We start from the raw sequence: 26,484 nt of genomic DNA, 5'->3' as shown, positions 1-26,484 counted from the left end.
CGAGACGCTGGTCAGGCTCCGCGGCGCAGCTCAAAAATGAATAATCGCCCCCGATTGACTTAAATTCCACCGAAGCCGGCGCCGCGGCCGCCCGCCGCTCGGGATCTGCTTGCTGTGTTTTTGCTTTCTCCATTCTTCCTTAAAAAAAAAAAAATAGCAAAACAAAACCAGCCAGCCAACCAAGAATCCGGTTTGTTGATCGCCTTATTTTTTCCCCCCACCGTTTGCGGGATTTGCAAACCGAATTACATGCATGTCCAGTGGGGGTAGGTTTAATTTTGACGATGGAGGGTCCTACTGTGGAGGCTGGGAGGACGGCAAGGCGCACGGCCATGGCGTCTGCACCGGCCCCAAGGGCCAGGGCGAATACACCGGCTCGTGGAGCCACGGCTTCGAGGTGCTGGGCGTCTACACCTGGCCCAGCGGCAACACGTACCAGGGCACTTGGGCGCAGGGCAAGCGCCACGGCATCGGCCTGGAGAGCAAGGGGAAGTGGGTGTACAAGGGCGAGTGGACGCACGGATTTAAGGGGCGCTACGGGGTGCGGGAGTGCACGGGCAACGGGGCCAAGTACGAAGGGACCTGGAGCAACGGGCTGCAGGACGGCTACGGCACCGAGACCTACTCAGATGGAGGTAGGTGCGCCGGTGCGGGCGGGCTGGGGTTGGGCGGAGGAGGGACCTTCTCTTGCCTCTACTGTTTATCTCTGGGGAAGTTGAGCTTCTCCCTCCAGTGGGGCCATGGGCACCTGGGCATTTCCTGGGGTTCTCTGGAGGCCCAGCTGCCCTGGCTACAGGTTGCCCCACTGCTTACTGGGGGACAGCACGCCTGTGCCAGCTGAAGATGTTGGGGGCTTTCCAGGAGCCGAGCCAGGCCCTGGAGTTGCGGAGTTGAGCAGAGTGTCTGTGCATCATCCAAGAGCAGGCCAGAAACCTGCGGAGAGGCCAGCTTGGGCCTACGGCCTCCCCTGGGACCCCCTGAGGGCGGAGAGGGGCTGGGAGAGGGCCCCCTCCCCTTGCTGACAGAGCTCCCTTGGCGTGGGCCTCCTGGAGTTAGGCCCCGGCTTTGCTTCTTGTTTTCCTGCGGTGCCAGAGGGCCTTCCTCAGACCTGATCAACTCAAGCCAATGGAAACGGAGCGATTGGGAGAGCTATAGGCGGGGGACAGGAACCCCAACCAACACAACAAGGCAATAAACTTCTAGGTGGTTGGACATGGGCTAGCACTGTCGGAGCAGGCTGCCGAAAGGAGGGAGGGAGGGAGGCCCATCTGTTTAGTGAGAGCCCAGGAATCTCACCGTTCAGGGGCTGAATCATTTTCCCCATTAGTTCAGGGAATGCTCTGTGCCTTCATTCTAAGATGCCACCACATTCAGGGCCGAGCTGGTGCAGGAAGCCAGGGAGCTGCCCACCACTGCTGTAAGATGATTTCTGTGCCGGGGGCCTTGCGGCTACACCCTGCCCCAGACACTCCAGTGTCCACTCCTTGGTGCATCTGAAAAGCGTGGAGCCTTTACTGTTCCTGGAAGCCAGACCCCAAACCAGCCTGCTCTCCAGATGCAGCCCCCGCCCCCCACCCCACCTCCTCCCCAATCTGGGAGCTCATCTTCAGAAGTGGCGAGGTAATTTTTCAGGCTCGGGCAAGGAGTGGGGCACAGCAGTGACTGTGTGCTTCTGGTGGGCATAGAAATCATGAGTGTATGTGTGGTCTTCTCCCTGCCTCTCGCTGCCTCCAAGTCTCATGAAGCAAGTGCTCAACACCTGCTCCCCGGCCACATCCAGGGGTGACAGGGCTGGAGAGTAATTATTATTTTGGCTTATGCAACTGAGAGGCAGGGTTCATTATTCCTCAAAGGGGAGGAGGCGTGGGGGGCAGTTAATTATATAATGCTCCTGCCTGTCACAGCCGTGCCCAGCCCTGGTCCCAGGCGGCCTCTTCTGTGCTGTTGTTGTTTTCATTGATCACGTTGGAGAGTTCTCTGACCCTGGGGTGTGAGGGCCTGGCCAGCAGACGGACCTGCTGGGTTCCAGGTCGTGTGTGTGTGTGTGTGTGTGTGTGTGTGTCCGCACAGCGAGGCTCCGTAGCAGATGCGAGTGGTCCAGCAGCCTAGCACACCCAGCTGGGCACTTTGGGAGCCCAGGGGCAGTTGTCACCCATGGGCTACTAGGCTGCTCTGCTCTGCAGATCCGTTCCTCCAGAGGTGCTCCCAGATGTGCCTGAGCCAGGAGAGTGGCTTCACGGTCCTATGCAGGGGGCCTCAGGTGGAGGCATGTGGAGGAGAGGAATTAAGACCTCCCCAGAATATCTGGGGGGGAGGTCTAGCACCCCAGTGTGCCCACCTTCCCTGGACATCTTTAGTGGCCTGTGGAATTCTGTTCTTCGTTCAGCACATATCTACTGAGTGCCTACATTGAGCAGGTGCTCTGGACTCTGGGAAAACAGCAGTGAACAAAGCAGACAGAAAAGTTGCCCTCATAGAGCTTCCACTTTAGAAGGAAGGGTGGTAATTAAGTTGTGATTGCTGGGGGAAGAGAGGATCTGATTCCGTGGCTGGCCATGAGTTTAGGGTCTGACATGTTGATGTGAGAAACGCTTCTTTTTATTGGATTTATGTCCTTGGTCTCTATCCCCCATCCAACCAGCTAAGCAGCATTCAGTTCCTTAAAGCCCTTCCCCGCTGCATCTTCTTGCTTGAGTGTCACATGATGGAGGGGATCATGACCATTTTACAGATGAGGGTAGATGGTGGCAGAGTTGAGGGTCTGAACCCTGATCTGTCCTCCTCATACCACCTGTATGCCAACAGAGGCAGCATACCAATGCAGGGCGCCAGGGCCAGCTGCTTCCTTGTGGTTTGTGATGTGGCATGGCAGAAAATGGAATTGACCCTTCTGGTCTGTATAATCAAGCCCAGAATCTGGAGCCATTTTGCTGGAACATGGCCCCACTTCTCATTAGGAAGGAGGTGACTGTGGAGAATGTGTACCTTTGAGCAATCCATCAAGCAAGCAGAGCCAAGTGGGGCATCTTAATCCGCCAGAACAAAACAGTGGATTTCTGTGCCTTCCCCCGAGGGTCAGCTGGTGGGCTGTGATGGGTCTTCCTTCCGAGAGGGCAGAGCCTTTAATGAATTAATGGCTCAGTCCAACTTTTCCTGTGCACAGAGGATGGGAATATTGGGCAGGCATCAGCAAGCTCCCAAACTTCAGCCCAGCTCCCAGTGCTGACTTGGGAAAACAGTGATGTTCATGAATAATGCACAAACAGCAAATGTATTCTACATTTAGCTGGAATTGGTATGGAATCCATTTCAGCTGGAGACACTTCTGCCAACTCCTCCTCCTTCAGGTTCATCCTCCCCTGAGCGCAAGGCAGGTGTTGCTCATTGAAGTGAGCTGAACGGCTTCCACAGTGTGTTGGGTGACTCCACATAGACCGTGAGGCTGGGGCTGTGGGGTGGCAGGAGCACATGCTGTGGAGTTTACAGCTGTTGTGCTTGAATCCCAGCTGTGCCTTTGCTCTGTGACCTTGGGCGAGTTATTTGACTTCCCTGAGCGTCTGTTTCTTCACATGTTCAAAGGAGTGATAATAACACCTGTAAATTAGGTGGGGGTTAATTGAGGTGCTGTACACAGGTATACTAGTAAGCATTCGTTATTATTTATCACTGCTTTACTATTACAGTTCACATGCAACGAGTGCCACGTGTAATGATTATTTTTCAGAACAAATAGCCAGACATGACAATGATGATATTGAAAAGGACAATGCATAGCAATAGTTCACACTCACTGTGTGCAGGGAATGAGTCGAGTGTTTGGGTGAATTGTAGCACTTAATTTCTGTACCTCTCCAGGACTGTTCCTCCATTTCCCACATTGGGAAGTGGAGGCTCAGAGAAGGCATATAAGCATTGGGCCACACCCGGATTCACGCTCAGGATGGCCATACCAGAGCCTGGCTTTTGTGTGGAACACCTCTCTCTAAACTGCCAGGTTCAAACTACCTCCTTGTTCTTCCCTCTTCCTCCACACCCATTCTTCTCTTCTGGGTGCAGCAGCCCAGAGTTGTAGGCAAGTGCACTTTCGCAGACGCGCACACCTGGACCCCCACCTCCAGTCCCACCAGGCCCATTGCCTCTTCTCCACTCGCTGGACCCCTGCGCCAAGCTGCACAGGTAAATATTTCCTCCTGGGTGCCGTGTACATAGGGTCCCTGGGACCAAAAGTTACCCCCTGCAAATAAACCCTCCCACAGCCTGAAAGATATGAGTCATCTCACACACCCGGCCTCTCCCCCTCATACACAGATTCCGTTCACCGGCCCAGATCCCTCCACCCACACAAATCACACACGCCCACAGTCAAAATTCAGATCTCCCGGCGCCTGCGCGCGCAGGCGCACAACACACCTGTCACCCAGAGACGTTTTCCATCCTGTCCCCCAAAACACAGCCACGTGCACCCGCCCAGCTTTGTTCTCTGGCCAAGTACTCCACCCCCTACGATTCCTGCTCCTGAGAAGCAGCCATCCCAGAGGGAGAGCGCTGGCCTAGAGGAGGGCTCAGATTACAGATGGAGCAGAATGTGTCCTTTCCACTTTAAACATATGTTTATGCAGTTAATGCCCATAGGAAGGGGGAAACCTAAACAAACTAAACAACCTTTGGGCATATTTTTGGTACTTAGCCATGAATATGTGAAAGTAATTTTTATTTTTATTTTTTTGTTAATCCTCACCCGAGGATATTTTTCCATTGATTTTTAGAGAAGTGGAAAGGAGAGGGAGAGACAGAGAGAAACATCGATGTGAGAGAAACACATTGATTGGTTGCCTCCTGCATGTACCCAGAACAGGGCCAGAAAACCTGCAACCAAGGTACATGCCCCAGACCGGAATCCAACCTGGGACTGATGCTCTATCCACTGAGCCAAACCAGGGCAAAAGTAATTTTTTTTAAAAAACCCAAATGCCCAGGTTAGGTGGAAGTGGGCCATCAGAACTCCTTTCAGAAAGAAAAAGAATCCAGCACTCAGCTATGGGAGATAAAAGCATCTCCTCAGAAATTCTCTTTCAGCCACTTTGGAGAGGGAGAAGGTGAAATGAGAAGGGAAAAGCAAATAACTAGTTCTTTGTTGCCAATAATAGCTGAGAAAGAAGTGTTACTGAAGACTCCCTCACCCAGCACAGCCCTGGAGCGATTTGACGGGCTTTATATTAGGAAGCCAAACGGGCTGGTGAGGAAGTGAGGATCAGCACCCTCCGAAAATAGCCACCCCACCAAAGTCAGTGAGTAGCCTCCGGCTGGTGTTAGCAGTTAACGCAGCTAACCTGACGAAAGGGGGCTGTGGGCCCATCTGGCTAGAGAGAGGGAGACCCCAGAAAAACAAAGGGTGATAGTGGCTGTAGAGGGAGGGCCAAGAACCTCTGCTGTTTTTCTACAAGACTCCTTTGCTACCTCAATTTCCCCCAGGCCTCCACTACTCTAAAGATAACTAGCTACCAACTCTGAGCTGGTCATTTTGTAGATAAAACTCATTATGTCCTTAAATGACAAGATGTTTAGAGTTGTGAGCACTAGAAAAAGAGTAATGTTTGTTTTCATTTTCGACAGTGGTCCATCCCCTCTTGGATCAGCCACTCCCTCAATTTGTAGTTTTCCGGTTTGTGAGAAGAGAAGCCACATGGTAGATGAAGGTGAACGCTGTGGGGTTCTGGCGTTGCCACAAGCAGGCTCCGTGGTTTAGACCAAGGGGCTGGCTCTCTTGTCTTCATTTAGGAGCGAGGAGGCTCTTCAGCACCGTGGAGAGCTCCCCACACACTGCCTGGGCGGCTGGCTTTGCTCTAATTCTCTTCAGGCCTCCTCGCCCAGCCAAACCTCCTCTCCTGGCCAGGGACCGCCTGGTTCCGACCCCTCCCGCACACTTGGCTATCAGAAGTCTGTCTGCTCGTGCTCTGTCACGGTGTGGGTTCCTTACTCCAAGAAACACCACCACTGGGGGTGTTTGCCTATTTTTCACCCCAATCCTGTCAGTCTTTTCTAAAAAAGTTGAGTACCTTCCTGGTGTTTCCTGCTGCACTGGGAGAGCCTCTCCCAGCTGGTGTAGGCGGGTTTGGGGTGGGTTCTTTAGTAAGACCTGTAGAAGTCACTCTAAAGTCTGAGGCTGACTTCTGCTTCAGGTTGTATGTGCTCAGTTTCCACAGAGCGTGCAGGGCTTATAAGTGTACAACCAAAAGCAGGCAAAGGAGTGATCTTGTCTGTAGCAGCCAGCGAAAAGCTCTTTTACCACTGTTCTCGTTAAATCGGTATCAATGGAGTAGGCATGTAGACCAACCCTGCCCAATCCAGTGGCCGCGGCCACGTGTGACTATTTGAATTTAAATTTAAATGAGTTAAAATGAAGTAAAATGTATACATTTCAGTGCCTCAGCCACACTGGTCACATTTCAAGTGCTCACTAGCCGCATGTGACTAGTGATGGTACATACTGGACAGAGCTGAGGTAGAGCATTCCCGTCATCGTGGGAAGTCCTCTTGGACGGTGCCGGTGGAGCGCAAGTAAGCTTCCAGGGGTGAAAACAGTGCCAGCATACAGTGGCCACTCAGTAAATATTTGTGGAATGAATGAACTGGGAAATGCAGTAGTATTTGATAATTTCATTCACCGTCATCATTTCGTATGTCCATCTCATTGCAAGAACTTAGAACTGGACATAGACCATTAAAGAGAAAATTTAAAACTCTTTTTAAAAAAGTATCACCATTATAAGTCCTTGATCAACTTTGTTTTGTTATTGGCTCTGCCATTGCTCATAAGTCTTTGCTAGTGTTTCACCTGAATACAATGGATGGTGTTGAATGCAGTGAATGATAGAGTGATACTGTTCTAATGCTGCAAACCAGTCATGACCAGAAGTCATTTTGGAGCACTATTTAATGAGAAGCATTCATTGCAAAGGGCTAGCAAAGATGAGCAGGGGAGGGGACCCCTGAGTTGAATCTGGAAGGGTGGGCAGGGCAGCTGTTGCTCCTATACTGAAGTTGCCGACTTTGAAGAAGGCTTGTCCTCTCTCAGCCCCAGTGTTCTCATCTCTATGATGGAATCATAACACTTTTTCCCTTTCAACTTGTGCTATCTCCCACCTTCCCAGGAATGTCACAGGTTTTCATTGGGACCCAGGGAGGGCCCCCTGGTGCTTTTGGAGGTGCCCAAAAATCAAGGGTCTGTTTGTGCTGCTGTAGGAACACAGGAGTTGGGCGGATGTTGGCTTGCCACTGTCTGTCACCAGGCCAGTACTCTCCAAACTTGTGTGTATATCAGGATTGCCTGGAGGGCAGGTTCAACAGATGGCTGACCCCACCCCTGAATTTTTGGGCCTGAGATCTCTTGCCCAGGAATTTACATTTCTTACAAGTTTCAATTGATGCTGAAGATGCTGGTCCGGGGCCCCACCAAGATGGTCCCCTAGGAGACAGTTACAAATGCAGAATCTCAGGCCCTAATGCAGATCTCCAGGGTCAGAATCCGAGTGTTTGGGAGATGTCCGGGAGGTTCAAGTGTGGGAAGCACTGCTCCAGCACGCGAGCGCCAACCGTGGCTGTGCATGAAGCCATCTGGGTGCTCTGGAAGATGCTGAAGCCTGGGCTGACTGAGGTGGCCTGCATGCAGCCTGGCATTGGGGCTCTTTTGTAAATTGTCCAGGCGGCTCTAGTGTGCAGCTCAGGTCGAGGGCCTCTCTTCCAAAGCATCCTCAGCTGCATTTGGGAATCACGGATGCATCTGGGGTTCCATCCAACCCCACTCAGCCAGGATCTTGGAGGGTGGCACCCAGCCTTCGTATGTGATAAGGACAGGCAGGGCCAAGAGTCACTGCTCTAGACCAGTGATGGCGAACTTTTTGAGCTCGGCGTGTCAGCATTTTGAAAAACCCTAACTTAACTCTGGTGCTGTGTCACATATAGAAATTTTTGATATTTGCAACCATAGTAAAACAAAGATTTATATTTTTGACATTTATTTTATATATTTAAATGCCATTTAACAAAGAAAAATCAGCCAAAAAAAATGTGTTCGCGTGTCATAGGTTCGCCATCACTGCTCTAGACAGAGGTTTTCAAACTCTGGGTCATGTGGCTCATGAAACTAATGTGCTTCATTAAAAAACTGAAAGAGACTAGGAAGCTTCTAAGCACAACGCCTATAGTACAGTAAGGAAGAGCACTCCTGTGTCTGCCTCTGTGAACACGTGGTCTTCTCCTCTGTGTCTGTGCCTTCTCTTCTTCCTTTCTTACCAGGACACCTGCCATTGGATTTAGGGCCCAGCCAAACCCTAGATGATCTCATACCAAGTCCTTTAACTTCCCTGCATCTGCAAAGACCCTTTTCACAAATAAGAGCCCATCCAGGTATCTGAGGTTAGGATGTAAATGTCGCTTGGGAGGGGGGCGGGTCACTATTCAGCTCACTGCAGTGGCTGGCAGACTTCGCTTTGACAGTGCTCCAAAGCACCTAAGTGAAACCCAGAGTCACCAGGAAGCCAGGGAGAGTCCTATGAAAGAAGGATGCAGTTTTTAAATGTCTACTTTGTTTTGAGTACTGGGCTGTGCACTTTACCATAAATGTTATCTCTTTTATTCCTTAAAGCAGTGCTTTGAGATAAGCCATGTGCTCCCATTAAGAGACGAGAAGAGTGAGGCTCACAGGGTTATGTGACTTGATGAGGTTATTTGTGGACATTGGGTCTCGACTGGCTCCAGAACTAGCATCTAGTGATGGAGCAATTATTTCAGCCACTTCCTTGCTTTACAGATGGGGAACCTGAGAGGCCCAGAGAGGAGCCCAGGGTCTAAAGTAGAGGAGAGGCTGGGAAAGGTGACACCACAGTCTTCTTAAACCTGGCCTTCCGTGGGCCTTTACCCAGCAGTTCATAAACTTGTGTGTTCTTCCAGGCCCTTCTGAGAGTGTGACGAAGCTGTGGGTCCCTTCCCAGGACACACACATGTCCTTGCACACATGCAATGTTTGTGGACACTTAGGGGGTTTACAGACTCCCTGGGACTTATCCGTGGACCCCAGGATAAGAACCCTTCCAGTCTCCACAGATGCCTAAATGTGCAGAGATGGGTCTCATTGAGCATAGTGAGTGGGAGATGGGAGGAGGGAAGAGCCAGCAGAACCCTGCAGGCCTGTGGAATCAAAGCAAAGGCCAGGAAGGGGCAGCGGGAGATGCTGGAACTCAGCCATATGTGGTCGCCAGTTTGAATCACCTGCCCCGGGCCCCAGGACAGGCTCCCCAGAGGAGAGCTCAGGAGTCTATAGCAGGGTCACACACCTGGGCCATCTGATGCAGGGGGTCCCAAGTACAGGCCTTGAGAAGCACCTGTGCCCCTCCCAGTCAGTCTGTGCCTCAGGGTGAGAACCCCTAGAAAGGATGTGAGGCATTTCTAGGTATAGTGGGTGGCAGTTTGACTGTAGGGAGGCCCAGGAGGGCTTTTCAATGGGGAGGGTTTCAGGAACTAAGGAATACCAGGAGGAGCCTACCTGGTAGGCAGGTATCATACCCTCATCTTACTTGGAGGCTAGTTGTAAAAGCAAAACCAAGGGGCCAGGAGCTGGTACCCCACTGTCAGCTAACTTTGGTGCATAACCTTTCTGTGGCCCTGCCCCCGGCCATTTGGTTGTTCACTGTTCAGTTCAGAGGCCTAGCTGCTTGTGGGTAGTTTGGGGTGGGGGAGCAATAGTGAAAATGCACTTTGGTGAGGATGGTGTGGGCTAATGGGTGGGTTTGCCCGGTGTAGGGCACCCCTCCTCTGGCCTCTGCAGTGCCTCAGGGCCCTCCATTATTGCACATGCTCCTGTGTACTGTAACTAGTGGCTTCTGTGACTAGAAGCTCCTAGAGGGCAGGGACCCGGTCTGCAGGGCTGCTCACTGGGGCCCTGGTGTGGGCCACAGGACCTACAGCAGGGGAGGAGGGGAGCTCTGGAAGTCACAGTTGGACAATGAATGATGCATGACATATCAGTGGAAAGCTGGAGGATGTGTGGGGCGTGGGAGAAAGAGCGTGAGGGAGGGAGAACAGCATGTGCAAAGGCTCAGAGGCCAAACAAGCTTGGCTTTTTCCAAGATCCAAAGGAAGAGGCATGCAGCTGCAGCAGACTGAGGGGAGGGTTGGGGGCTCTGAGCTCAGAGATCTTCCCGGCCTCGGGAGGGACTTTGGATTTTGTTTGGATGTCAGAGAAGGGCAGCAACACTATCTGGTGTTTGTGGTTTTGTAATTAACCCTTTTTTATTTTGAGATGATTGTAGATTTGCATGCATTGTGAGAAATAATACAGAGAGATCCCCTGTATCTTCTACCAAGCTTCCCCTATTGTTGTCACCTCCTTGACAACCACTAATTTACTGTCTCTATGGGTTTTCCTATTCTGGGTATTTTGTACAAATGGAATCATTACATGTGATTTATTTCATTTAACATAATGTTTTCAAGGTTTATCCACGTCACTTGTAGCAGAACGCCATTCCTTTTTAAGACCGAATAATGTTCCATTGTGTGGATGGACCACATTTTATTTATCTATTCATCAGTTGATGGACATTCGAGTTGGTTCCACCTGGGCTATTGTGAATAGTGCTGTCATGAATATTCTTGTGCAAGTTTTTGTGTGGATATATGTTTTCCATTTTCTTGGGTAGATAGATACCTATAAATGGAAGTGCGGGGTCATATGTTTCACCTTTTTGAGGAGCTGTTTTTCAGGGTGGCAGCATGATTTTACATTCCCATCAACGGCGCGTTTGAGGATTCCATATACTCCACATACTTCCCAGCACCTATTATTATGTCTTTTTTATTATGGCTGTCCTGGTGGGTGGGACAGGCTCCCCAGAGGAGAGCTCAGGAGTCTATAGCAGGGTCACACACCTGGGCCATCTGATGCAGGGGGTCCCAAGTACAGGCCTTGAGAAGCACCTGTGCCCCTCCCAGTCAGTCTGTGCCTCAGGGTGAGAACCCCTAGAAAGGATGTGAGGCATTTCTAGGTATAGTGGGTGGCAGTTTGACTGTAGGGAGGCCCAGGAGGGCTTTTCAATGGGGAGGGTTTCAGGAACTAAGGAATACCAGGAGGAGCCTACCTGGTAGGCAGGTATCATACCCTCATCTTACTTGGAGGCTAGTTGTAAAAGCAAAACCAAGGGGCCAGGAGCTGGTACCCCACTGTCAGCTAACTTTGGTGCATAACCTTTCTGTGGCCCTGCCCCCGGCCATTTGGTTGTTCACTGTTCAGTTCAGAGGCCTAGCTGCTTGTGGGTAGTTTGGGGTGGGGGAGCAATAGTGAAAATGCACTTTGGTGAGGATGGTGTGGGCTAATGGGTGGGTTTGCCCGGTGTAGGGCACCCCTCCTCTGGCCTCTGCAGTGCCTCAGGGCCCTCCATTATTGCACATGCTCCTGTGTACTGTAACTAGTGGCTTCTGTGACTAGAAGCTCCTAGAGGGCAGGGACCCGGTCTGCAGGGCTGCTCACTGGGGCCCTGGTGTGGCTGCAGGACCTACAGCAGGGGAGGAGGGGAGCTCTGGAAGTCACAGTTGGACAATGAATGATGCATGACATATCAGTGGAAAGCTGGAGGATGTGTGGGGCGTGGGAGAAAGAGCGTGAGGGAGGGAGAACAGCATGTGCAAAGGCTCAGAGGCCAAACAAGCTTGGCTTTTTCCAAGATCCAAAGGAAGAGGCATGCAGCTGCAGCAGACTGAGGGGAGGGTTGGGGGCTCTGAGCTCAGAGATCTTCCCGGCCTCGGGAGGGACTTTGGATTTTGTTTGGATGTCAGAGAAGGGCAGCAACACTATCTGGTGTTTGTGGTTTTGTAATTAACCCTTTTTTATTTTGAGATGATTGTAGATTTGCATGCATTGTGAGAAATAATACAGAGAGATCCCCTGTATCTTCTACCAAGCTTCCCCTATTGTTGTCACCTCCTTGACAACCACTAATTTACTGTCTCTATGGGTTTTCCTATTCTGGGTATTTTGTACAAATGGAATCATTACATGTGATTTATTTCATTTAACATAATGTTTTCAAGGTTTATCCACGTCACTTGTAGCAGAACGCCATTCCTTTTTAAGACCGAATAATGTTCCATTGTGTGGATGGACCACATTTTATTTATCTATTCATCAGTTGATGGACATTCGAGTTGGTTCCACCTGGGCTATTGTGAATAGTGCTGTCATGAATATTCTTGTGAAGGTTTTTGTGTGGATATATGTTTTCCATTCTCTTGGGTAGATAGATACCTACAAATGGAAGTGCGGGGTCATGTTTCACCTTTTTGAGGAGCTGTTTTTCAGGGCGGCAGCACCATTTTACATTCCCATCAACGGCGCGTTCGAGGATTCCATATACTCCACATCCTTCCCAGCACCTATTATTATGTCTTTTTTATTATGGCCGTCCTGGTGGGTGTGAAGTGGTATCTCACCGGCCGCCATCTTGGCTGACAGTTAATTTGCATATACTCACTGATTAGCCAATGAAAAGGGTAGCGGTTGTACGCTAATTACCATGTTTCTCTTTTATTAGTGTAGAAGATAATTTTTTTTTTTGTAGATCCCACAGTAACTTAGACTCCAGCCCCTACTCCTGACCTCCCTTCCCCCCACACACAATGCCTGTTTGCATGTGGTCTCCCCTAATGGATGGTGGATTCCCTGAAGTAAACTGTGTGGATGCCTTTCTCTTGCCCATAGAGTTCCTGGCACGATGCCAGGCACACAGTAGGTGCTCAGGAAGTGTCAACTTAATAGAACCTGGACCACTGCCCACTGGCTGGGAGGTCAGGTGACCCTGTCCTCACGGCAGGGGCTTTGGTGGGGGGCATTTATGGTCTCCTTTACCAGCTGGGAGAGAATAGCTGTGGTGTCTGCAGGGAGGTTGGGACCCACAGGGGTATATATTGAGCATCAACTGTGTGCCAGGCAATGAGCTGGCTCCAGGAAAAGCAGTGAATACATAGCTCCAGGGCTCTGTGGGGGACACAGCCCCTGAGTTTTGATGCTGATGGGAAGGAGGGCTGGGCCAGGCTGACAGAGACCAGGCTGGCATCTGGGGTGTCTGAGAGAAGCCTCTGGAGGTGACTTTCCCATGGGGACCTGCGGCTGGGGCACCACAGATGCTCCAGGAGAAGCGTGAGAAAGTGCCCGGGGGCAGAGGGAGCAGGCCACCTGGGAACCAGCGTGATTTTGGCTGTGCCAGAGCAGAAGGGGCCACATCTGGGGCCACACCCTCCTGGGCAGTGGAGGTCGTGGCCTGACCCTTTGGATCAGCACAGAACCAACCTGACTGTTAGGGGAAACAAGACAGGAGATAAACACTGGGGATGAAGGCCCCAGCCCACAGCCCAGCTGGGTGTCTCCCTCAGTCCAGCATCCCACAGACAGAGTGGGGACTCGAGCTCCCTGCGTCAAGGCTGAGTGGCAGCATCCACGGTGCTGGGCCCAATTTGGAGGAAGTGTGTGTGTGTGTGTGCCCTCAAGAGAATGTGGCAGAACTATAGCAGAGGTCAGGGTTTTCTCAGGTGGAGGCAGCTGTGGTGACAGTGACCATGAGGTGCGCACAGGCACAGTGTCCTATTAGCTGGAGACCTGAGCCAGAGGAGGAAAAGCAGCAATGTGCAAGCCCGGGAGGACGTTAGTAGAGAGACAGTGGGAGGGGTGAGGGGAGAGACACAGAGACAGAGACAGAGGGAGAGAGACAGATGAGAGAGAGACAGATGGGAGGGAGGAAGGGAGGGAGAAAGGCCCAGACAGGAGAGAGGGAGGAGAAAAGAGAGGAAGGGAAGGAGAGGTAAGGGGAGGGAAGAAGAGGATGCAGAAACAGGAAGATGGGTGGATGGTGAAGAGGGGGAGGCCGGGAGGGGAGAGGGAGGAGAGGAATGGAGAGGGAGAATGAATGGCTCCTGCCGCAGGGACAGGGCACAGATGATTATCCCGCTACGGCAGGGCGCCCTGTTGCACAGGAGGAGGCATCACCCTCGAGGCCACATAGTCCCCCGTACAGAGCAGGGGCCAGTGGGGGCAGAGCGCCCAGGCCCTTCCAGTGCCCCGCCTGCCTCCGTTTCCAGTTCTGTGCCTGCCCCTCAGGACAGTGAAGAGCATTAACTAGAAACTGGGTCCCTGGAGTGTGGGGGGTCTCGGGGTAAAGCTCATCAGTATTGCCTTCTGGGCAAGCTGGGCAGGGGATTGTCTGGGTGACTCTGAGCTTGTGGGAATCAGAGGCGGTGGGCTGAGCACTGGTGCGTCAGACCCTTGGTGGTCTCCAGCTGACCATGGGTGCCACGACCACCCAGGTGCTGGGGCCCTTGGAGGGCAGCGGAGCACAGACACAGGCCCTCCCTCAAGGGCCTGTCAGCCTGGGAGACCCAGCCTGCTGCCTGTGCAACCAGCACTGACAGGTGCCTGGAAGGAGTGCTCTGCGCCAGCCAGTGTGACTGGGATGGGGTCTGGCCAGGTTCCCTGAGGGACTGGGGGCTGGGACCTGACAGAGGAACTAGGTGGGGTCAGGGATAGGGGGACCCCTGAAGGGTCAGGGTCTCCAGTCTGTTTACCAGAACCCACCTGTAGAGCCCTCAGTGTTCCCTCTGCTCTGGCCAGCAGCATCCTGGGGCATGAAGGCACAGTACTGGATGTCCCTTCCCCAGGCCAACACAAGCTTGGAGTGGCATTTGTGGGGCCACAGAGGCGGGCATGGACTGTGGGCACTGTGTGTCCTTGGCCCTCTCCACCCTTGGCTGGCCGCTCTGGTGTCCGGAAGGGTGGGTGTGAGATCCATCTGAGCTCTCCGGCCCTGCTCTGGCCTAGACAGGCCTGGACGTAACGTTATCTTGGGCTGTTTGCAGTCACTCTCACAGGACGTGCCATTTCTATTGGTGACACCACAGTGGTTTGCTGCCTATCTACATCCCAGATAGAGGTTAGTAAAAAAATAAAGCTTAATTTCTCTCCAGATGGCCCCCCAGTTGTAACCACCCCAGGCTGGGGGCCCTTGTACCAACCCTGCCCTTGGGAGCAAATGCCATATGTGAAATTGATGCTTCACCTCTGTGTCCTGTGAGGAGCCCTGAGCCCATCCTTCTCCTCTGCCTAGGCCACTGGGGTCCACTGGGAAGATTTCAGGGGTTCTCTGTAGAGGTTTGGGGCACAGCTTGGAAATACACCCCAGCTATGGGGCCCATAGTCTACTGAGCCAGCTTTCTGAGAAATACTTATCCTGTGAGGGCCCACCAAGGGGCCTGGGCAAGGAGGGGGGTTATTAAACAGAGGCTTTTTGGCATTTACAGAAAGTAGAGGGTGGACAGGGCAGCTGTGATGTCTGTTAGGAGGGGCAGAGACCTCTGTACCCCTCTCCGAGGCCAAGGAAGGCTGGGGCTGCTGACGCCGGGGTTGCTTCCTGGCTAGTCTGCTTTAGATGCATGTGGCCTCGAGTGGCCTCTCTCAGGCACTCTCCTGCCTCTGGTCTGCATGAGTCTGAGGCCTTCTCAGGGAGCCTTCTCCCAGGAGCCCACTGCCCTGCCACCTCTCCCCCTCTTTCTATTTTTCCCCACCAGCCATTTAAATATATGAGCTGGGTGTTCACCAGGCCATTTCCTCCAGGGCTTTGTGCGCGAGTTCAGATCCCCACCCCCAGGAGGCACAAATCCTCTCTGAGCCTTGGTGTCTGAAGCTGGAAAAATGAGGGTAGTATCACCATTGTGAGAACTTCCTCATAAAGGTATCTTTCCTCCCATCCCCCTTGACAATGTTTAATCTTTAAAAGATACGGTGTGCCCCTAGTTTAAGATGTCCGTTAGTGCTGAAACCAAAATAGTGCTTAGAACAGTGGTTCTCAACCTTCCTAATGCCGCGACTCTTTACTACAGTTCCTCATGTTGTGGTGACCCCCAATTTCATTGTTACAAATTGAACATAATTAAAGCATAGTGATTAATCACAAAAACAATATGTAATTATATATGTGTTTTCCGATGGCCTTAGGCGACCCCTGGGAAAGGGTCGTTTGACTCCCAAAGGGGTGGTGACCCACAGGTTGAGAACCGCTGGCTTAGAACAAAAATCAGCAGGACCCTGGCCCCTCCATCTGCTGTGGCCCTGAACTACGGCTTCGAACTCTTTCAGCTACGTCTTCAGAGACTTACCTCCAAGTTGCTACATATGTGCTCTTACTGCTTTCTTGGTTCATTCTCACTTTTAGCCATCATCTATTGACTTCCTACTATGGTAGATGAAGATTTTTAGTCTTTTAGAATACGCTTCTTTTTACCTTCCCTAACCATTCCAGTACTTGGTCACAATTTTTGGTTAACCAAAGTCAATTTTTTTTCATTATTAAAAGACTAATATAAGTATTTCTTATTATTGAGCCAAGGAATGCACTCTGATTCTATACACGTTTCATGCACAACTTTAATTAGTAATTGCCTCATTTTTGCAATTGCAGAGTTTTCTTTAAATTACTGGTTATTTCTTTCCAAATGCTCAGGAAAATACAATGTAGCTTGTCACATGAACAAACCCACCAGATTCTCTACAAATAATATATACATGCATGTATACCTACTTTTTATATATTTGTATATTTTCTTTTTTTTTTTAATATTTTATTGATTTTTCACAGAGAGAAAGGGAGAGAGATAGAGAGCTAGAAACATCGATGAGAGAGAAACATCGATCAGCTGCCTCCTACACATCTCCCCCTGGGGATGTGGCCGCAACCCAGGTACATGCCCCTGACCGGAATCGAACCTGGGACCCTTCAGTCCGCAGGCCGACGCTCTATCCACTGAGCCAAACCGGTTTCGGCTATATATTTGTATATTTTCATTTATTGCTTTCTGGAAGTCATATCTCTATATATAAAAGCCAAGCACCGGAATGACCGGAATGACCGGTCGCTATGACGCACACTGCAGCTGGCCAACCGGCCTGATGGGGGCGGGGCTGGCCAGCCAACCTCCCGTGGCCCCTCCCCCTGGCTGTCCCCCCACCTCTACCCCCTTACCCCCCCCGCCATCGCTCCGATCAGGCAGGCCAGCTGGACCCCACCTGGGCATGAATTTGTGCATCGAGCCTCTAGTATATACATATGGGGATATGTACATATATGTAGCTCCATTTGCACTAATCGCTCTTCTTCCTGGAAATTTCCTTCACCTCTCCTGTGTTGGACCTTCCCTGTGTCTTCCTCCTTCTTGGTTTACTCCCTCATTTTCGGTGGAGTGCATCCTATAGTAGCTTTCTGAGAAAGGATGCATGGAAGATACAGTTTTGGTGGCTCAATAACTTGATAGATAAATGGATTGTGTATAGAATTCTAGATTAATAATTAGTTTTGTTCAGAATTCGGTGGTGGGGATGGGGCAATTCCCCACTGACTTCTAGGTTTTGGTGTTGCTGTTGAGAAGTCTCATGCCATTCTGATTCTCGGTCCTTTGCATGCAGTCTGTTTTTCTTTTTCTCCGGAAGCATTTGGGATCTTTGCTCATTGGAGTTCTGAAATGTCATAATGCCGTGTCTCAGTATGAGTCATTTTCCTTTCTCACGCAAGGTGTCTGTGAGCCCCTTCAGCCTGGACACTCACATCCTGCCGTTCTGGAGCAATTCCCTGTGTTATTCCTTCGGTGATTTTCCCTCATTGGTCTCTGGAACTCCCATTACAGTCAAACCTCGGTTGTGAACATCTCCCACCTTGAACAATTTGGTTTTCAACCCTTTCGCGCTGATACCTGTATGATCGGTCACGTGTCTCAGGCAACAAAGGGGAGAATGTGCAAGTATGAGTCAGTTTACCACTAAACCTCATGTTGTTAACATCTTAGGAAATTGTGAATAGTGTCATGTTTTTTTTACTTTCATTGCTGCTTATTATTATTGAATTTTCATTTTTGCTATACATTTCATGTCCTTTTTGTTTTTAAAGTGTTTATAGATTTAATAGTACATTAAACATGTACTGTATGCAAGCAAGGTTAAAACAGGGAATCATTGTGGGTCTGGAACAGATTAATTCAATTTACATTGTTTCTAATGGGAAAAAAATGACTTGGTTTTCAAACAGCCTTCCGGAACGAATTAAGTTCAAGAACCGAGGTTCCACTAGATTTGGGGCCTTCCGGGTGACTCTGATCTCGCTATTTCTTACTACTTTGCTCACTTCTTTGTTCCAGTTTATTGAAAGATTTTGTTGAACTTAGCTTCCAGCTCATTGACCAAAATTGTTTAGCCATCATGCTTTCAGTTTCCAGGGGCTCTTCTCCCGTGTTTCCTTTTTAATTGCATTTGGTTCTCATTTTATGGATGCAGTGTTGGATTTGAAGATATAATTTCTGGCTTCTCTGATGTCTTCTTCCACACTTTGCATTTTTCATGATTCCTACAAATTCTTTTCCCATTTATTTGTATGTTTTGGTGTCTGTCTTCTCTGTCGGAGGCTTTTTCCAAATGTCTGATGACCCTTGACTGTTCATTTACTTACGTAAGGTACCAAAAAGCTGATTGGAAGTTCTGCGTGTGGAAGCCTTCACTGCTGGCCTGGTTCAGTCTTCAGAGCATCTCTCCTCTCATGCCGGGTGTTAATTCCAGCCGAATTGGGCGGGGAAGCAGGCAGGGTCTCAGTGCAGAATGACTTCCCTCTAATAGTCCTGTGTCTGGCCCATGTCTCACCCCACCCTCCTCTCTGCCTGGTGTCCCCTGGGGCATGCTCTTCTGGTTCTATTTCTCCAGAAACGTTTCTCCTGTGTCCTTGAGGTGGGGAGAAGGCTTTCTTTTAAAATGTATTGCTTATATGTTCTTGGAAACATGACTTTTCATTCTTTCTCTTGGTTTGTCCTCCTAACTTTTACTTTGTGCTTATATAGGTACATCGCCTGACTAGAGGCTGAGAGTTCTGTAATAGTTTCCCAGGGCTGTCATAGCAGGAAATCACTCTGGGGTCTTAACTGACATTTACTGTCTCACAGTTCAGGAGGTGGGAAGGCCAAACCAAGGTGCCGGCAGAGCTGGGTTCTGCTGAGGCTTCTATCCTTGTCTCCTTGGCTCGCAGATGGCCGCCCTCTCACTGCCTCTTCACATGGTGTTCCTCTGTGCACGTGCCCCTGTGTCACTTCCTCTTCTTATAGGGACATCAGTCCTATTGAAGTATGGCCCACCCTAATGGTCTCTCTCTCTCTCTCTTTTCCTTTTTTTTAAAAATCCTCTTCCAAGGATATTTTTTCTATTTCTTTTCAGAGAGAGTGGAAGGGAAGAAGGGGGAAAGAGAGATAAACAGAAAGATCCATGTGAGAGGGACACATTGATTGGTTGCCTCTCGCATGTGCCCCAACCAGGGCCAGGGATTGAACCTGCAACCCAGGTACGTGCCCTTGACAGGGAATCCAACCGGCAACCCCTCCGTGCATGGGCTGGTGATCTAACCACCTGGAAACACTGGCCAGAGCCCTGATGGTCTCTTTTTAAAATTGTGGTAAATACACATAACATAAAATTTATTATCTTAACTGATTTATTTATTTATTTATGTAAATCCTCACCCGAGGATATTTTTTCCATTGATTTTTTTTAAAGCGAGTGGAAAGGGGTAAGGCAGGGGAAGAGAGGGGGAAAGAGAGAGAAACATCGATGTGAAAGAGACACATTGATTGGTTGCCTCCCATACAAGGCCCAGCCACTACTGAGCCACAGCAGCCAGGGCTTAACTGTTTTTAAATACATTCAGAATGTTGTGCAGCCATCACCCATCCATCTCCAGAAAGCTTTTCATCTTGTAGAACTGAAACGCTGTACCCATTAAATAATAATTCCCCATCTCCCTTCCCCCAACCCCTGGCACCATCTTCCTCCTCTCTGTACTACTCCTCATATAAGTGGAATCATACAGTAATTGTCTCTTTGTATCTGGCTTATTTTCTTAGTATAATGTTCTCAAAATTGATTCATTTGTGTTGTAGTGTGCGACAGAATTTCTTTCTTTTTAAGGCTGAGAAATAGTCCATTGTATGGATGGACACATTTGCTTTATGCATTTATCCTTCCATGGACACATGGATTGCTTGCACTTCTTGGCTGTTGTGAGTAATGAGTGTGCAAATATCTCTTTGAGATCCTGCTTTCATTTTGGGGGGATATATGCCCAGAAGTAGAATTGCTGGATCATATGGTAATTCTATGTTTAATTTCTTGAGGAACTGCCAGACTTTTCCACAGTGGGTGAACTATTTTATGTTCCCACCAGCGGTATACATGGGTTCCTGCTTCTCCACATCCTCTCCAGCACCTGTTTCTGGTTTTTGTTTGTGATGGCAGCCATTATAGTGGGTGTGAGGTGGTACTCGGTGTGGTTTTGATTTGCATTTTCCTCATGATCAGTGATGTTGAGCATCTTTTCATGTGCTCATTGCCTAACAACCTCATTTTATCTTGATCATCTCTTTAAAGACCATATCTCCAGATGTGGGTACATCCTATGGTACCAGGGGTTAGGATTCCAACATATGGATTTGGGGGGACATAGTTCATCCCATAAAAAATTCCACTAGCTATATCTCTTCAGAGCCAGCTAAAACAAATTTTTAAAGTGACACTTTCTGGTGTTAATGATGTGGGGAAAATAATCACTCTTACGTGGTCTTTTCCGAGGGCAATTTATCAAAAATCTTTTAAAATATCTTCCTTTTGACCAAGCAGTTTCATTCTAGGAATTTATCCAAGGATATAACTTAATATTATGTACAAAGATTAGCTATCAAAAATGAGAACTACCTAAGTATTCGCAGGACAGGGTTGGCTTGTAATTTGTAGGACTGTGGCACGTTCACATGTTGTACTAGTTGCAACCATTATTAATGACCTAGTAAAGGTGGAGATAGGTCCAGGATACAGTGTAAACTAAGGAAGGTTCCAGAACATTGGACACCACCTGTGCCATGATGCTGCTTCCCTGGCTCTGCTGCCCCTGAGCGGGGTGACCTTGAACTAGTCGCTTCACCTCCTGCTCTTCCTTTTCTACATCCCTAACACCCAGGATGCCCTGATGAGAAGAGTTACGGGGGCTGTGACAGTCACAGGTCCCCTGGTCATCCCTGGCCATCCTGGTTCATTAGGTCAGAGTTGGGGCCTGGGAATATGTATTTCTCTCCCTCTCTCTTCTTAAAAACCTATAAACAGGTGACTTTCATCTTATCGTCAGGGACATTTGGGAAGCAGTAGCTTCCTCACTGGTCATTTCAGAGTCCTGCTGGCCTGGCGATTTGGGGTGGCCCTTGCGCGGGGAAGTTGCTGTGGTGATCTTTCCAACTGTGGACAAAGTTTACTCTGACATTTGTGCTCACAGTGTCTGGGAAAACCACTTCCCGGTTGAACTATGAAGCAAAAGAAAGAATGAAGTACTACTTGGTACATCCTCATCCTGGTCAACGGCCCCTCTGCCCACCGTTGGGACAGATGAGACAGGAAGGCGGGGCAAAGGGCGTTGGTCCAGCTGTGAAAAAGGGGGCCTGGAGCTTTGTAAATGCCGTCTGTTACCCGCAGGGGATGCCCTTCAACATGGGGTTCTCATGGCCAAGTCTCACACGCGCCAAGGGCCTGGTGCTGCAAGGGTCAGAGCCCATTTCATCTGGCCGGGCATCTCCAGGCCACTCCGGAGGCCAGCACATAGTGGGACTGCATTTTCCATGAGGCTGGTTCTCTGGGCTTGTGGTGAAGGCTCCAGAACTTCAGCTGATGGGTAGAGGCTGCAGAGGAGGAAAATAAGAGTGTGTGTGAGATGGCGCAGGCCCGAGGCAGATGCAGGTACCTTGGCTACAGCTGACCGTCCACACTACCCAATATGCCGGGGCTGGGGTTGAGGCCGGATCTCAGCTGGCCAGGCCGTGCCCTAGCCCAGGGCTCTGGTTTTCAGATTCGGACCCAGGTGTTTCCTGAACCAAACAACACTGGTGCCCACACAAGCCAGGTGCTGCTGTGCCAGGTGCTGGAGTGGAACTCAGAGTGGGGTCCCCGGAGCACAGCGTCGCCTCGCCTGGGAGCCCAGTAGGAATGCAGATGCTTGCGTGCACCACCCCGTGGAGTCGGAAACTTGGGTTTAACATGCCTGGTAGGGGTGGGAGATGCTGGTGCTTTTCCAGTGTGAGATCCACTGGTGGTCTTGCCTCGTCTGCTCTTCCCCGCGGTCTGGATCATCCCAGTTGGCATTGGACAGGCGAGGTTTAGGGAGGTTTGTTTCCTCATCCGAGTCCACTCAGATCTTCTGTCCAGGTCTTGCTGGTGTTCTGGGCCATAGGGGGCTCCCTCCCCACCCTCCTCAACGAAAGAGAGAAAGATAACATGAGAGGAGGCCCCACGAGGGCCGGCCCAGATGCCCCAGGAGCCTTCCTTGGGCGGGATCGGCTCCTGCAGCCGGCTCCTGGCTGAGCTGGCCTGCATTCTCTCTCTTGCTCTTTGCCTCCCTTGCTGTGGAGCCATGAGGCCGGCTGCCCAGGGCAGTCCCAGCAGAGCTCATCTGGAGAGTGTTTTGTATAACTAAATCCATTTTCTTATTGACGTCAGTTATGAAATCAGAGATATGTTCCCATGGGGGGCAAAAATGCAAATACAACAAGGCTGCAGACTCTGGGCAGGCAGGCCCGGCCGCCCCTCACGCCCAGCGCCTTATGTGCGTGCTGCAGGATTGGACCTACGTGTGGCACAGGTGTCAGCTCCATCACGCAGGAGGATAAGCCCAGGTCCCCAGGCTGCGGGCTCCGCTCTCCCAGAGCTCCAGCACCTCTGGGTGGACTGCCCGGCAGGACCCTTTGGCCACAGGAGCTTGTTTTAAAGCTCAGGACCCTGGCTCTGCTCTCAAGAGCCCCTAGAACTTGATCAGCTCTTCTTTGTCTCGTTTTGAGAATTTGAATTTATATATACACTAGAGGCCCGATGCACAAAATTCATGCAAGAGTTGGCCTTCCTTCCCCTGGCTGCCAGCACCGGCTTCCCTCTGGCACCCGGGACCCGGGCTTCCCTCGCAGCCCCGGCTTTGTCCAGAAGGTCGTCCGGAAGGACATCTGGAAGGATGTCTGGTCTAACATATTACGCTTTTATTATTATAGATAATTTTTTACCATGTTTCATTTCTCTGTTACTAATCATCATATCTTTTTTGAAAACTTGATATGAAATCTACATCATGTAAAACTAAACATTTCAAAGTGGACAGTTCAGTGGCATCTAACACATTCACGATGCTGTACAAATTCTCCCTCTATCTAGCTCCAAACCATTTTTATCTCCCCGAAAGGAAACCCCGTGCTCACTAGCAGCCACTCCCATTCCCTCAGCCCCAGCCCCCGCCAGTCTGCTTTCTGCCTCTGGATTTGCCTGTTCAGGACATGAAGCTATGTCCAGGTCCTTTCTCCTCGCTGGTCACCCTTCTCTGGGCCCAGCGCATGCCCTGTGTGCACATTTTGACCCTCCCTAGTGTTAGCTAATCCACCCAGGGGCCTCCAGAGGCACGGGATTTCAGGAATAAGTCGCTGAGTGGTTGCCTTCCTTTCACTGACGTGGAACCTTTGGTTTGTCCTGGTCACCCAGCTCCTCAAGGACATAGTTGGGCCACTTGTGCAGGGCCAGGGTGACATGGCATGGGAGCTCAGGGAGAGTGGGAGGGACCCTGCTCCACCTGCTCTGTCACTCAATGTTTGCCCTTGGTCTTTTGTTAGACACCCTCTGTGTGTTTGCGTCTGGGGGACAGTAACAAAGGCATCCAGCTCGTAGGGTTGACAGAGAAGTGAGGTGCTGTTTACCCCTTAAGGTTTTGATGACAATGATTAATAATTGTTAACTGACTATTAATGACCAGCCAGCACTTTATGTTGATTACCTCATTTGGTCTGCACAACCGCCTTCCCCATTTTACAGATGAGGAAGCTGAGGCACAGAGAAGTTAAAGCACTTTCCAAGGTCACAGATCCAAAAAGTGGATTCGGGGTTCAAACCCTGCTCCTAACTCCCCAACGAGCCCCTGCGCCTCACGGCCTCCAGCAGGCCATCCATGAGGCTCCTGTGAGCGCCTGCACTTCTTTTTTTTAATTGTGGCAAAATATACACAGCATGAAGTCTGCCACTTTCACCACTTTCACCATTTCCAAGTGCACAGTTCAGTGGCATTGAGCGCATTCACATTGTTGTGCAACCGTCACCACCACCATCTCCAGAACGTTCCCATCTTCCCAAACTGAAATTCTGTCCCCACTAAACACCCCGTCCACACACCCCAAGTTCCTGGCACGACCCTTCTACTTCCGTCTATGAGTACATGCCCTTGATCGGAATCGAACCTGGGACCCTTCAGTCCGCAGGCTGATGCTCTACCCACTGAGCCACACCGGTTAGGACGGCACTTCTTTTTTTTAATTGTGGCAAAATATACACAACATGAAGTCTACCACTTTCACCATTTCCAAGTGCACAGTTCAGTGGCATTGAGCACATTCACATTGTTGTGCAACCGTCACCACTACCATCTCCAGAACGTTCCCATCTTCCCAAACTGAAATTCTGTCCCCACTAAACACCCCGCCCACACACCCCAAGTTCCTGGCACGACCCTTCTACTTCCGTCTATGAATCTGACTCCCCTAGGGCCTCGTGTAAATGGGTTCATGGAGTATTTGTTGTTTTGTGACTGGCTTATCTCCCAGCATGATGTCCTCAGGTCCGTCTCTGCCGTAGCCTGTGTCAGGTTCCGTCTTTCTAAGGCTGAGTCATACTCCACTGCATGGACCCACCTTTATTTGTCCATCATGCCTTTGCTCTCTAACTTTCACTCCATCCTTATCTCCAAGTCCAGCCTCCCTTGAGGGGAAGCAGTGGTGTGGGGGCAGGGTGGTTGGTCTCCTTCCTTTGCAGGGGATCCTTGGTTTGGGAGGGGCTGCCATCCTTAGCACCCCAGCCTCGGCAAAACCCAGGAGTCGTCTTGGTAGGTTCCAGTGGGGTGGCCATATTCAGCAAAATAACCTATGGGCTGCTAGTTAAATTTGAATTTCAGATCATTGGCCTGACCTCCCCTAGTATAGATATGTCCCATGCAGTGTGCCCTAGAAAAGTGTGTGTTGTGCATGTGAAATGCAGGTTTAACTGGGCGTCCTGCGTTTTATCTGGCAGCCCCACCCCCAGCTCACAAGTAGAAGGGGCAGTAAGGCAGGAATGAGCTTTGCAGGTGAGAGTCCTTGCAATGGCAGCCCGTTGCCAGCTTGAGGGGCTGCGGAAAGGCCACTGTCCCAGGAGCAGTCTGGCCTTGTTAAGGGCCACTCCCCACAGGCCAGCCTCCGCCCAGCACGGGCCACGCTGGGATGCTGAGTGACACAGTCAGCCACTGCCTTTGCCTGGCCCTCCACGGCTGTCCTCTGCTGGCAGCCAGTTGACTGATCCTGGGTTGGTGGTGCAGTGGGTGCTGTGGGCATGGAGGCGCACTGCCTCCTTGGGGAGAAGGTGCGCTCTGCCCAGAACGGGCCATGCCGCCTGAGGGGGAGGAGGGCAGAGGGTGCCCCGAGTCAGGGCAGCTTCCAGTGTTGATGGCAGTGGGCCTACTCCCTACCTTAGCTGCCTCACCCTGTGCCCCAACCCCACCTTTGGGGGTCCAGGAGTCCAACCCCCTCACCTCAGGGTGGGATTAATTCCGTTCAGCCCCCCACTCCATCAGGCTGAGGCGGGTGTTCAGCTGAGATCACCCCCCCTTGGCTCCCCCCTGCCCTCCCTCCCTCCTGTGGCCCCTCCGCCTACGAATCGCGTGCACGAGGATGTGGTCTCAGGCTCTGCTCCTAGAAAACACCTGGGGCGGGGTCACTTTAAATGGACAGGCTGCTTCTGCTGGAGCAGAGGGCTCTCGGGCTCCTGGGGCCCTGGCCCACGGGTCCAGGAGTCCAACCCCCTCACCTCAGGGTGGGATGAATTCCGTTCAGCCCCCCACGCCATCAGGCTGAGGCGGGTGTCCAGCTGAGACCCCCCCTCTTGGCTCCCCCCTGCCCTCCCTCCCTCCTGTGCCCCCTCCGCCTACGAATCGCCTGCACAAGGATGTGGTCTCAGGCTCTGCTCCTAGAAAAAACCTGGGGCGGGGTCACCTGAAATGGACAGGCTGCTCCTGCTGGAGCAGAGGGCTCTTGGGCTCCTGGGGCCCTGGCCCATTCCGGGCTGTTTGCGCATCCTCCTCCGAGGGCTGGGTTTGTGTCGTGTGAAGAATGAGGTGTCTAGAACGCAAGGCCCATTCCCCCTGGGGAGCTTGTAATCCGGTTGAGCAGGGAAGATGCAGTCAGCAAACGCGGAAGAACCCAGGCCCTCTCCTGAGTCCCGCGTGGAGTGCTGGATGCAGGCCCGATGCTGCGGCTGCTCGGTGGGGAGCACTGTGGGCTGGAGTGGTCACCCCGCTGTTATTGAGAAGGGGTGCAAGCTGGGCTGGG

At 51.0% G+C, this 26,484-nt stretch overlaps 1 protein-coding gene across 1 annotated transcript in view; it reads left to right on the top strand.

Moving 5' to 3' along the window:
* The first annotated feature begins 6 nt into the window (after positions 1 to 6).
* JPH3 (junctophilin 3) overlaps positions 7 to 26,484 on the top strand; it is a 104,808-nt gene continuing 78,330 nt past the window's right edge. The window contains exon 1 of the mRNA XM_014536789.1: positions 7 to 635. Coding sequence (XP_014392275.1) covers positions 254 to 635 — 382 coding nt within the window. The 5' untranslated portion in view covers positions 7 to 253. The remainder of the gene's footprint in view (positions 636 to 26,484) is intronic.

This window comes from Myotis brandtii, unplaced genomic scaffold (assembly GCF_000412655.1).
Source record: "Myotis brandtii unplaced genomic scaffold, ASM41265v1 scaffold165, whole genome shotgun sequence".
NCBI classification, from domain to species: Eukaryota; Metazoa; Chordata; class Mammalia; order Chiroptera; family Vespertilionidae; genus Myotis; species Myotis brandtii.
This window is presented reverse-complemented; position numbering and strand designations above follow the sequence as displayed.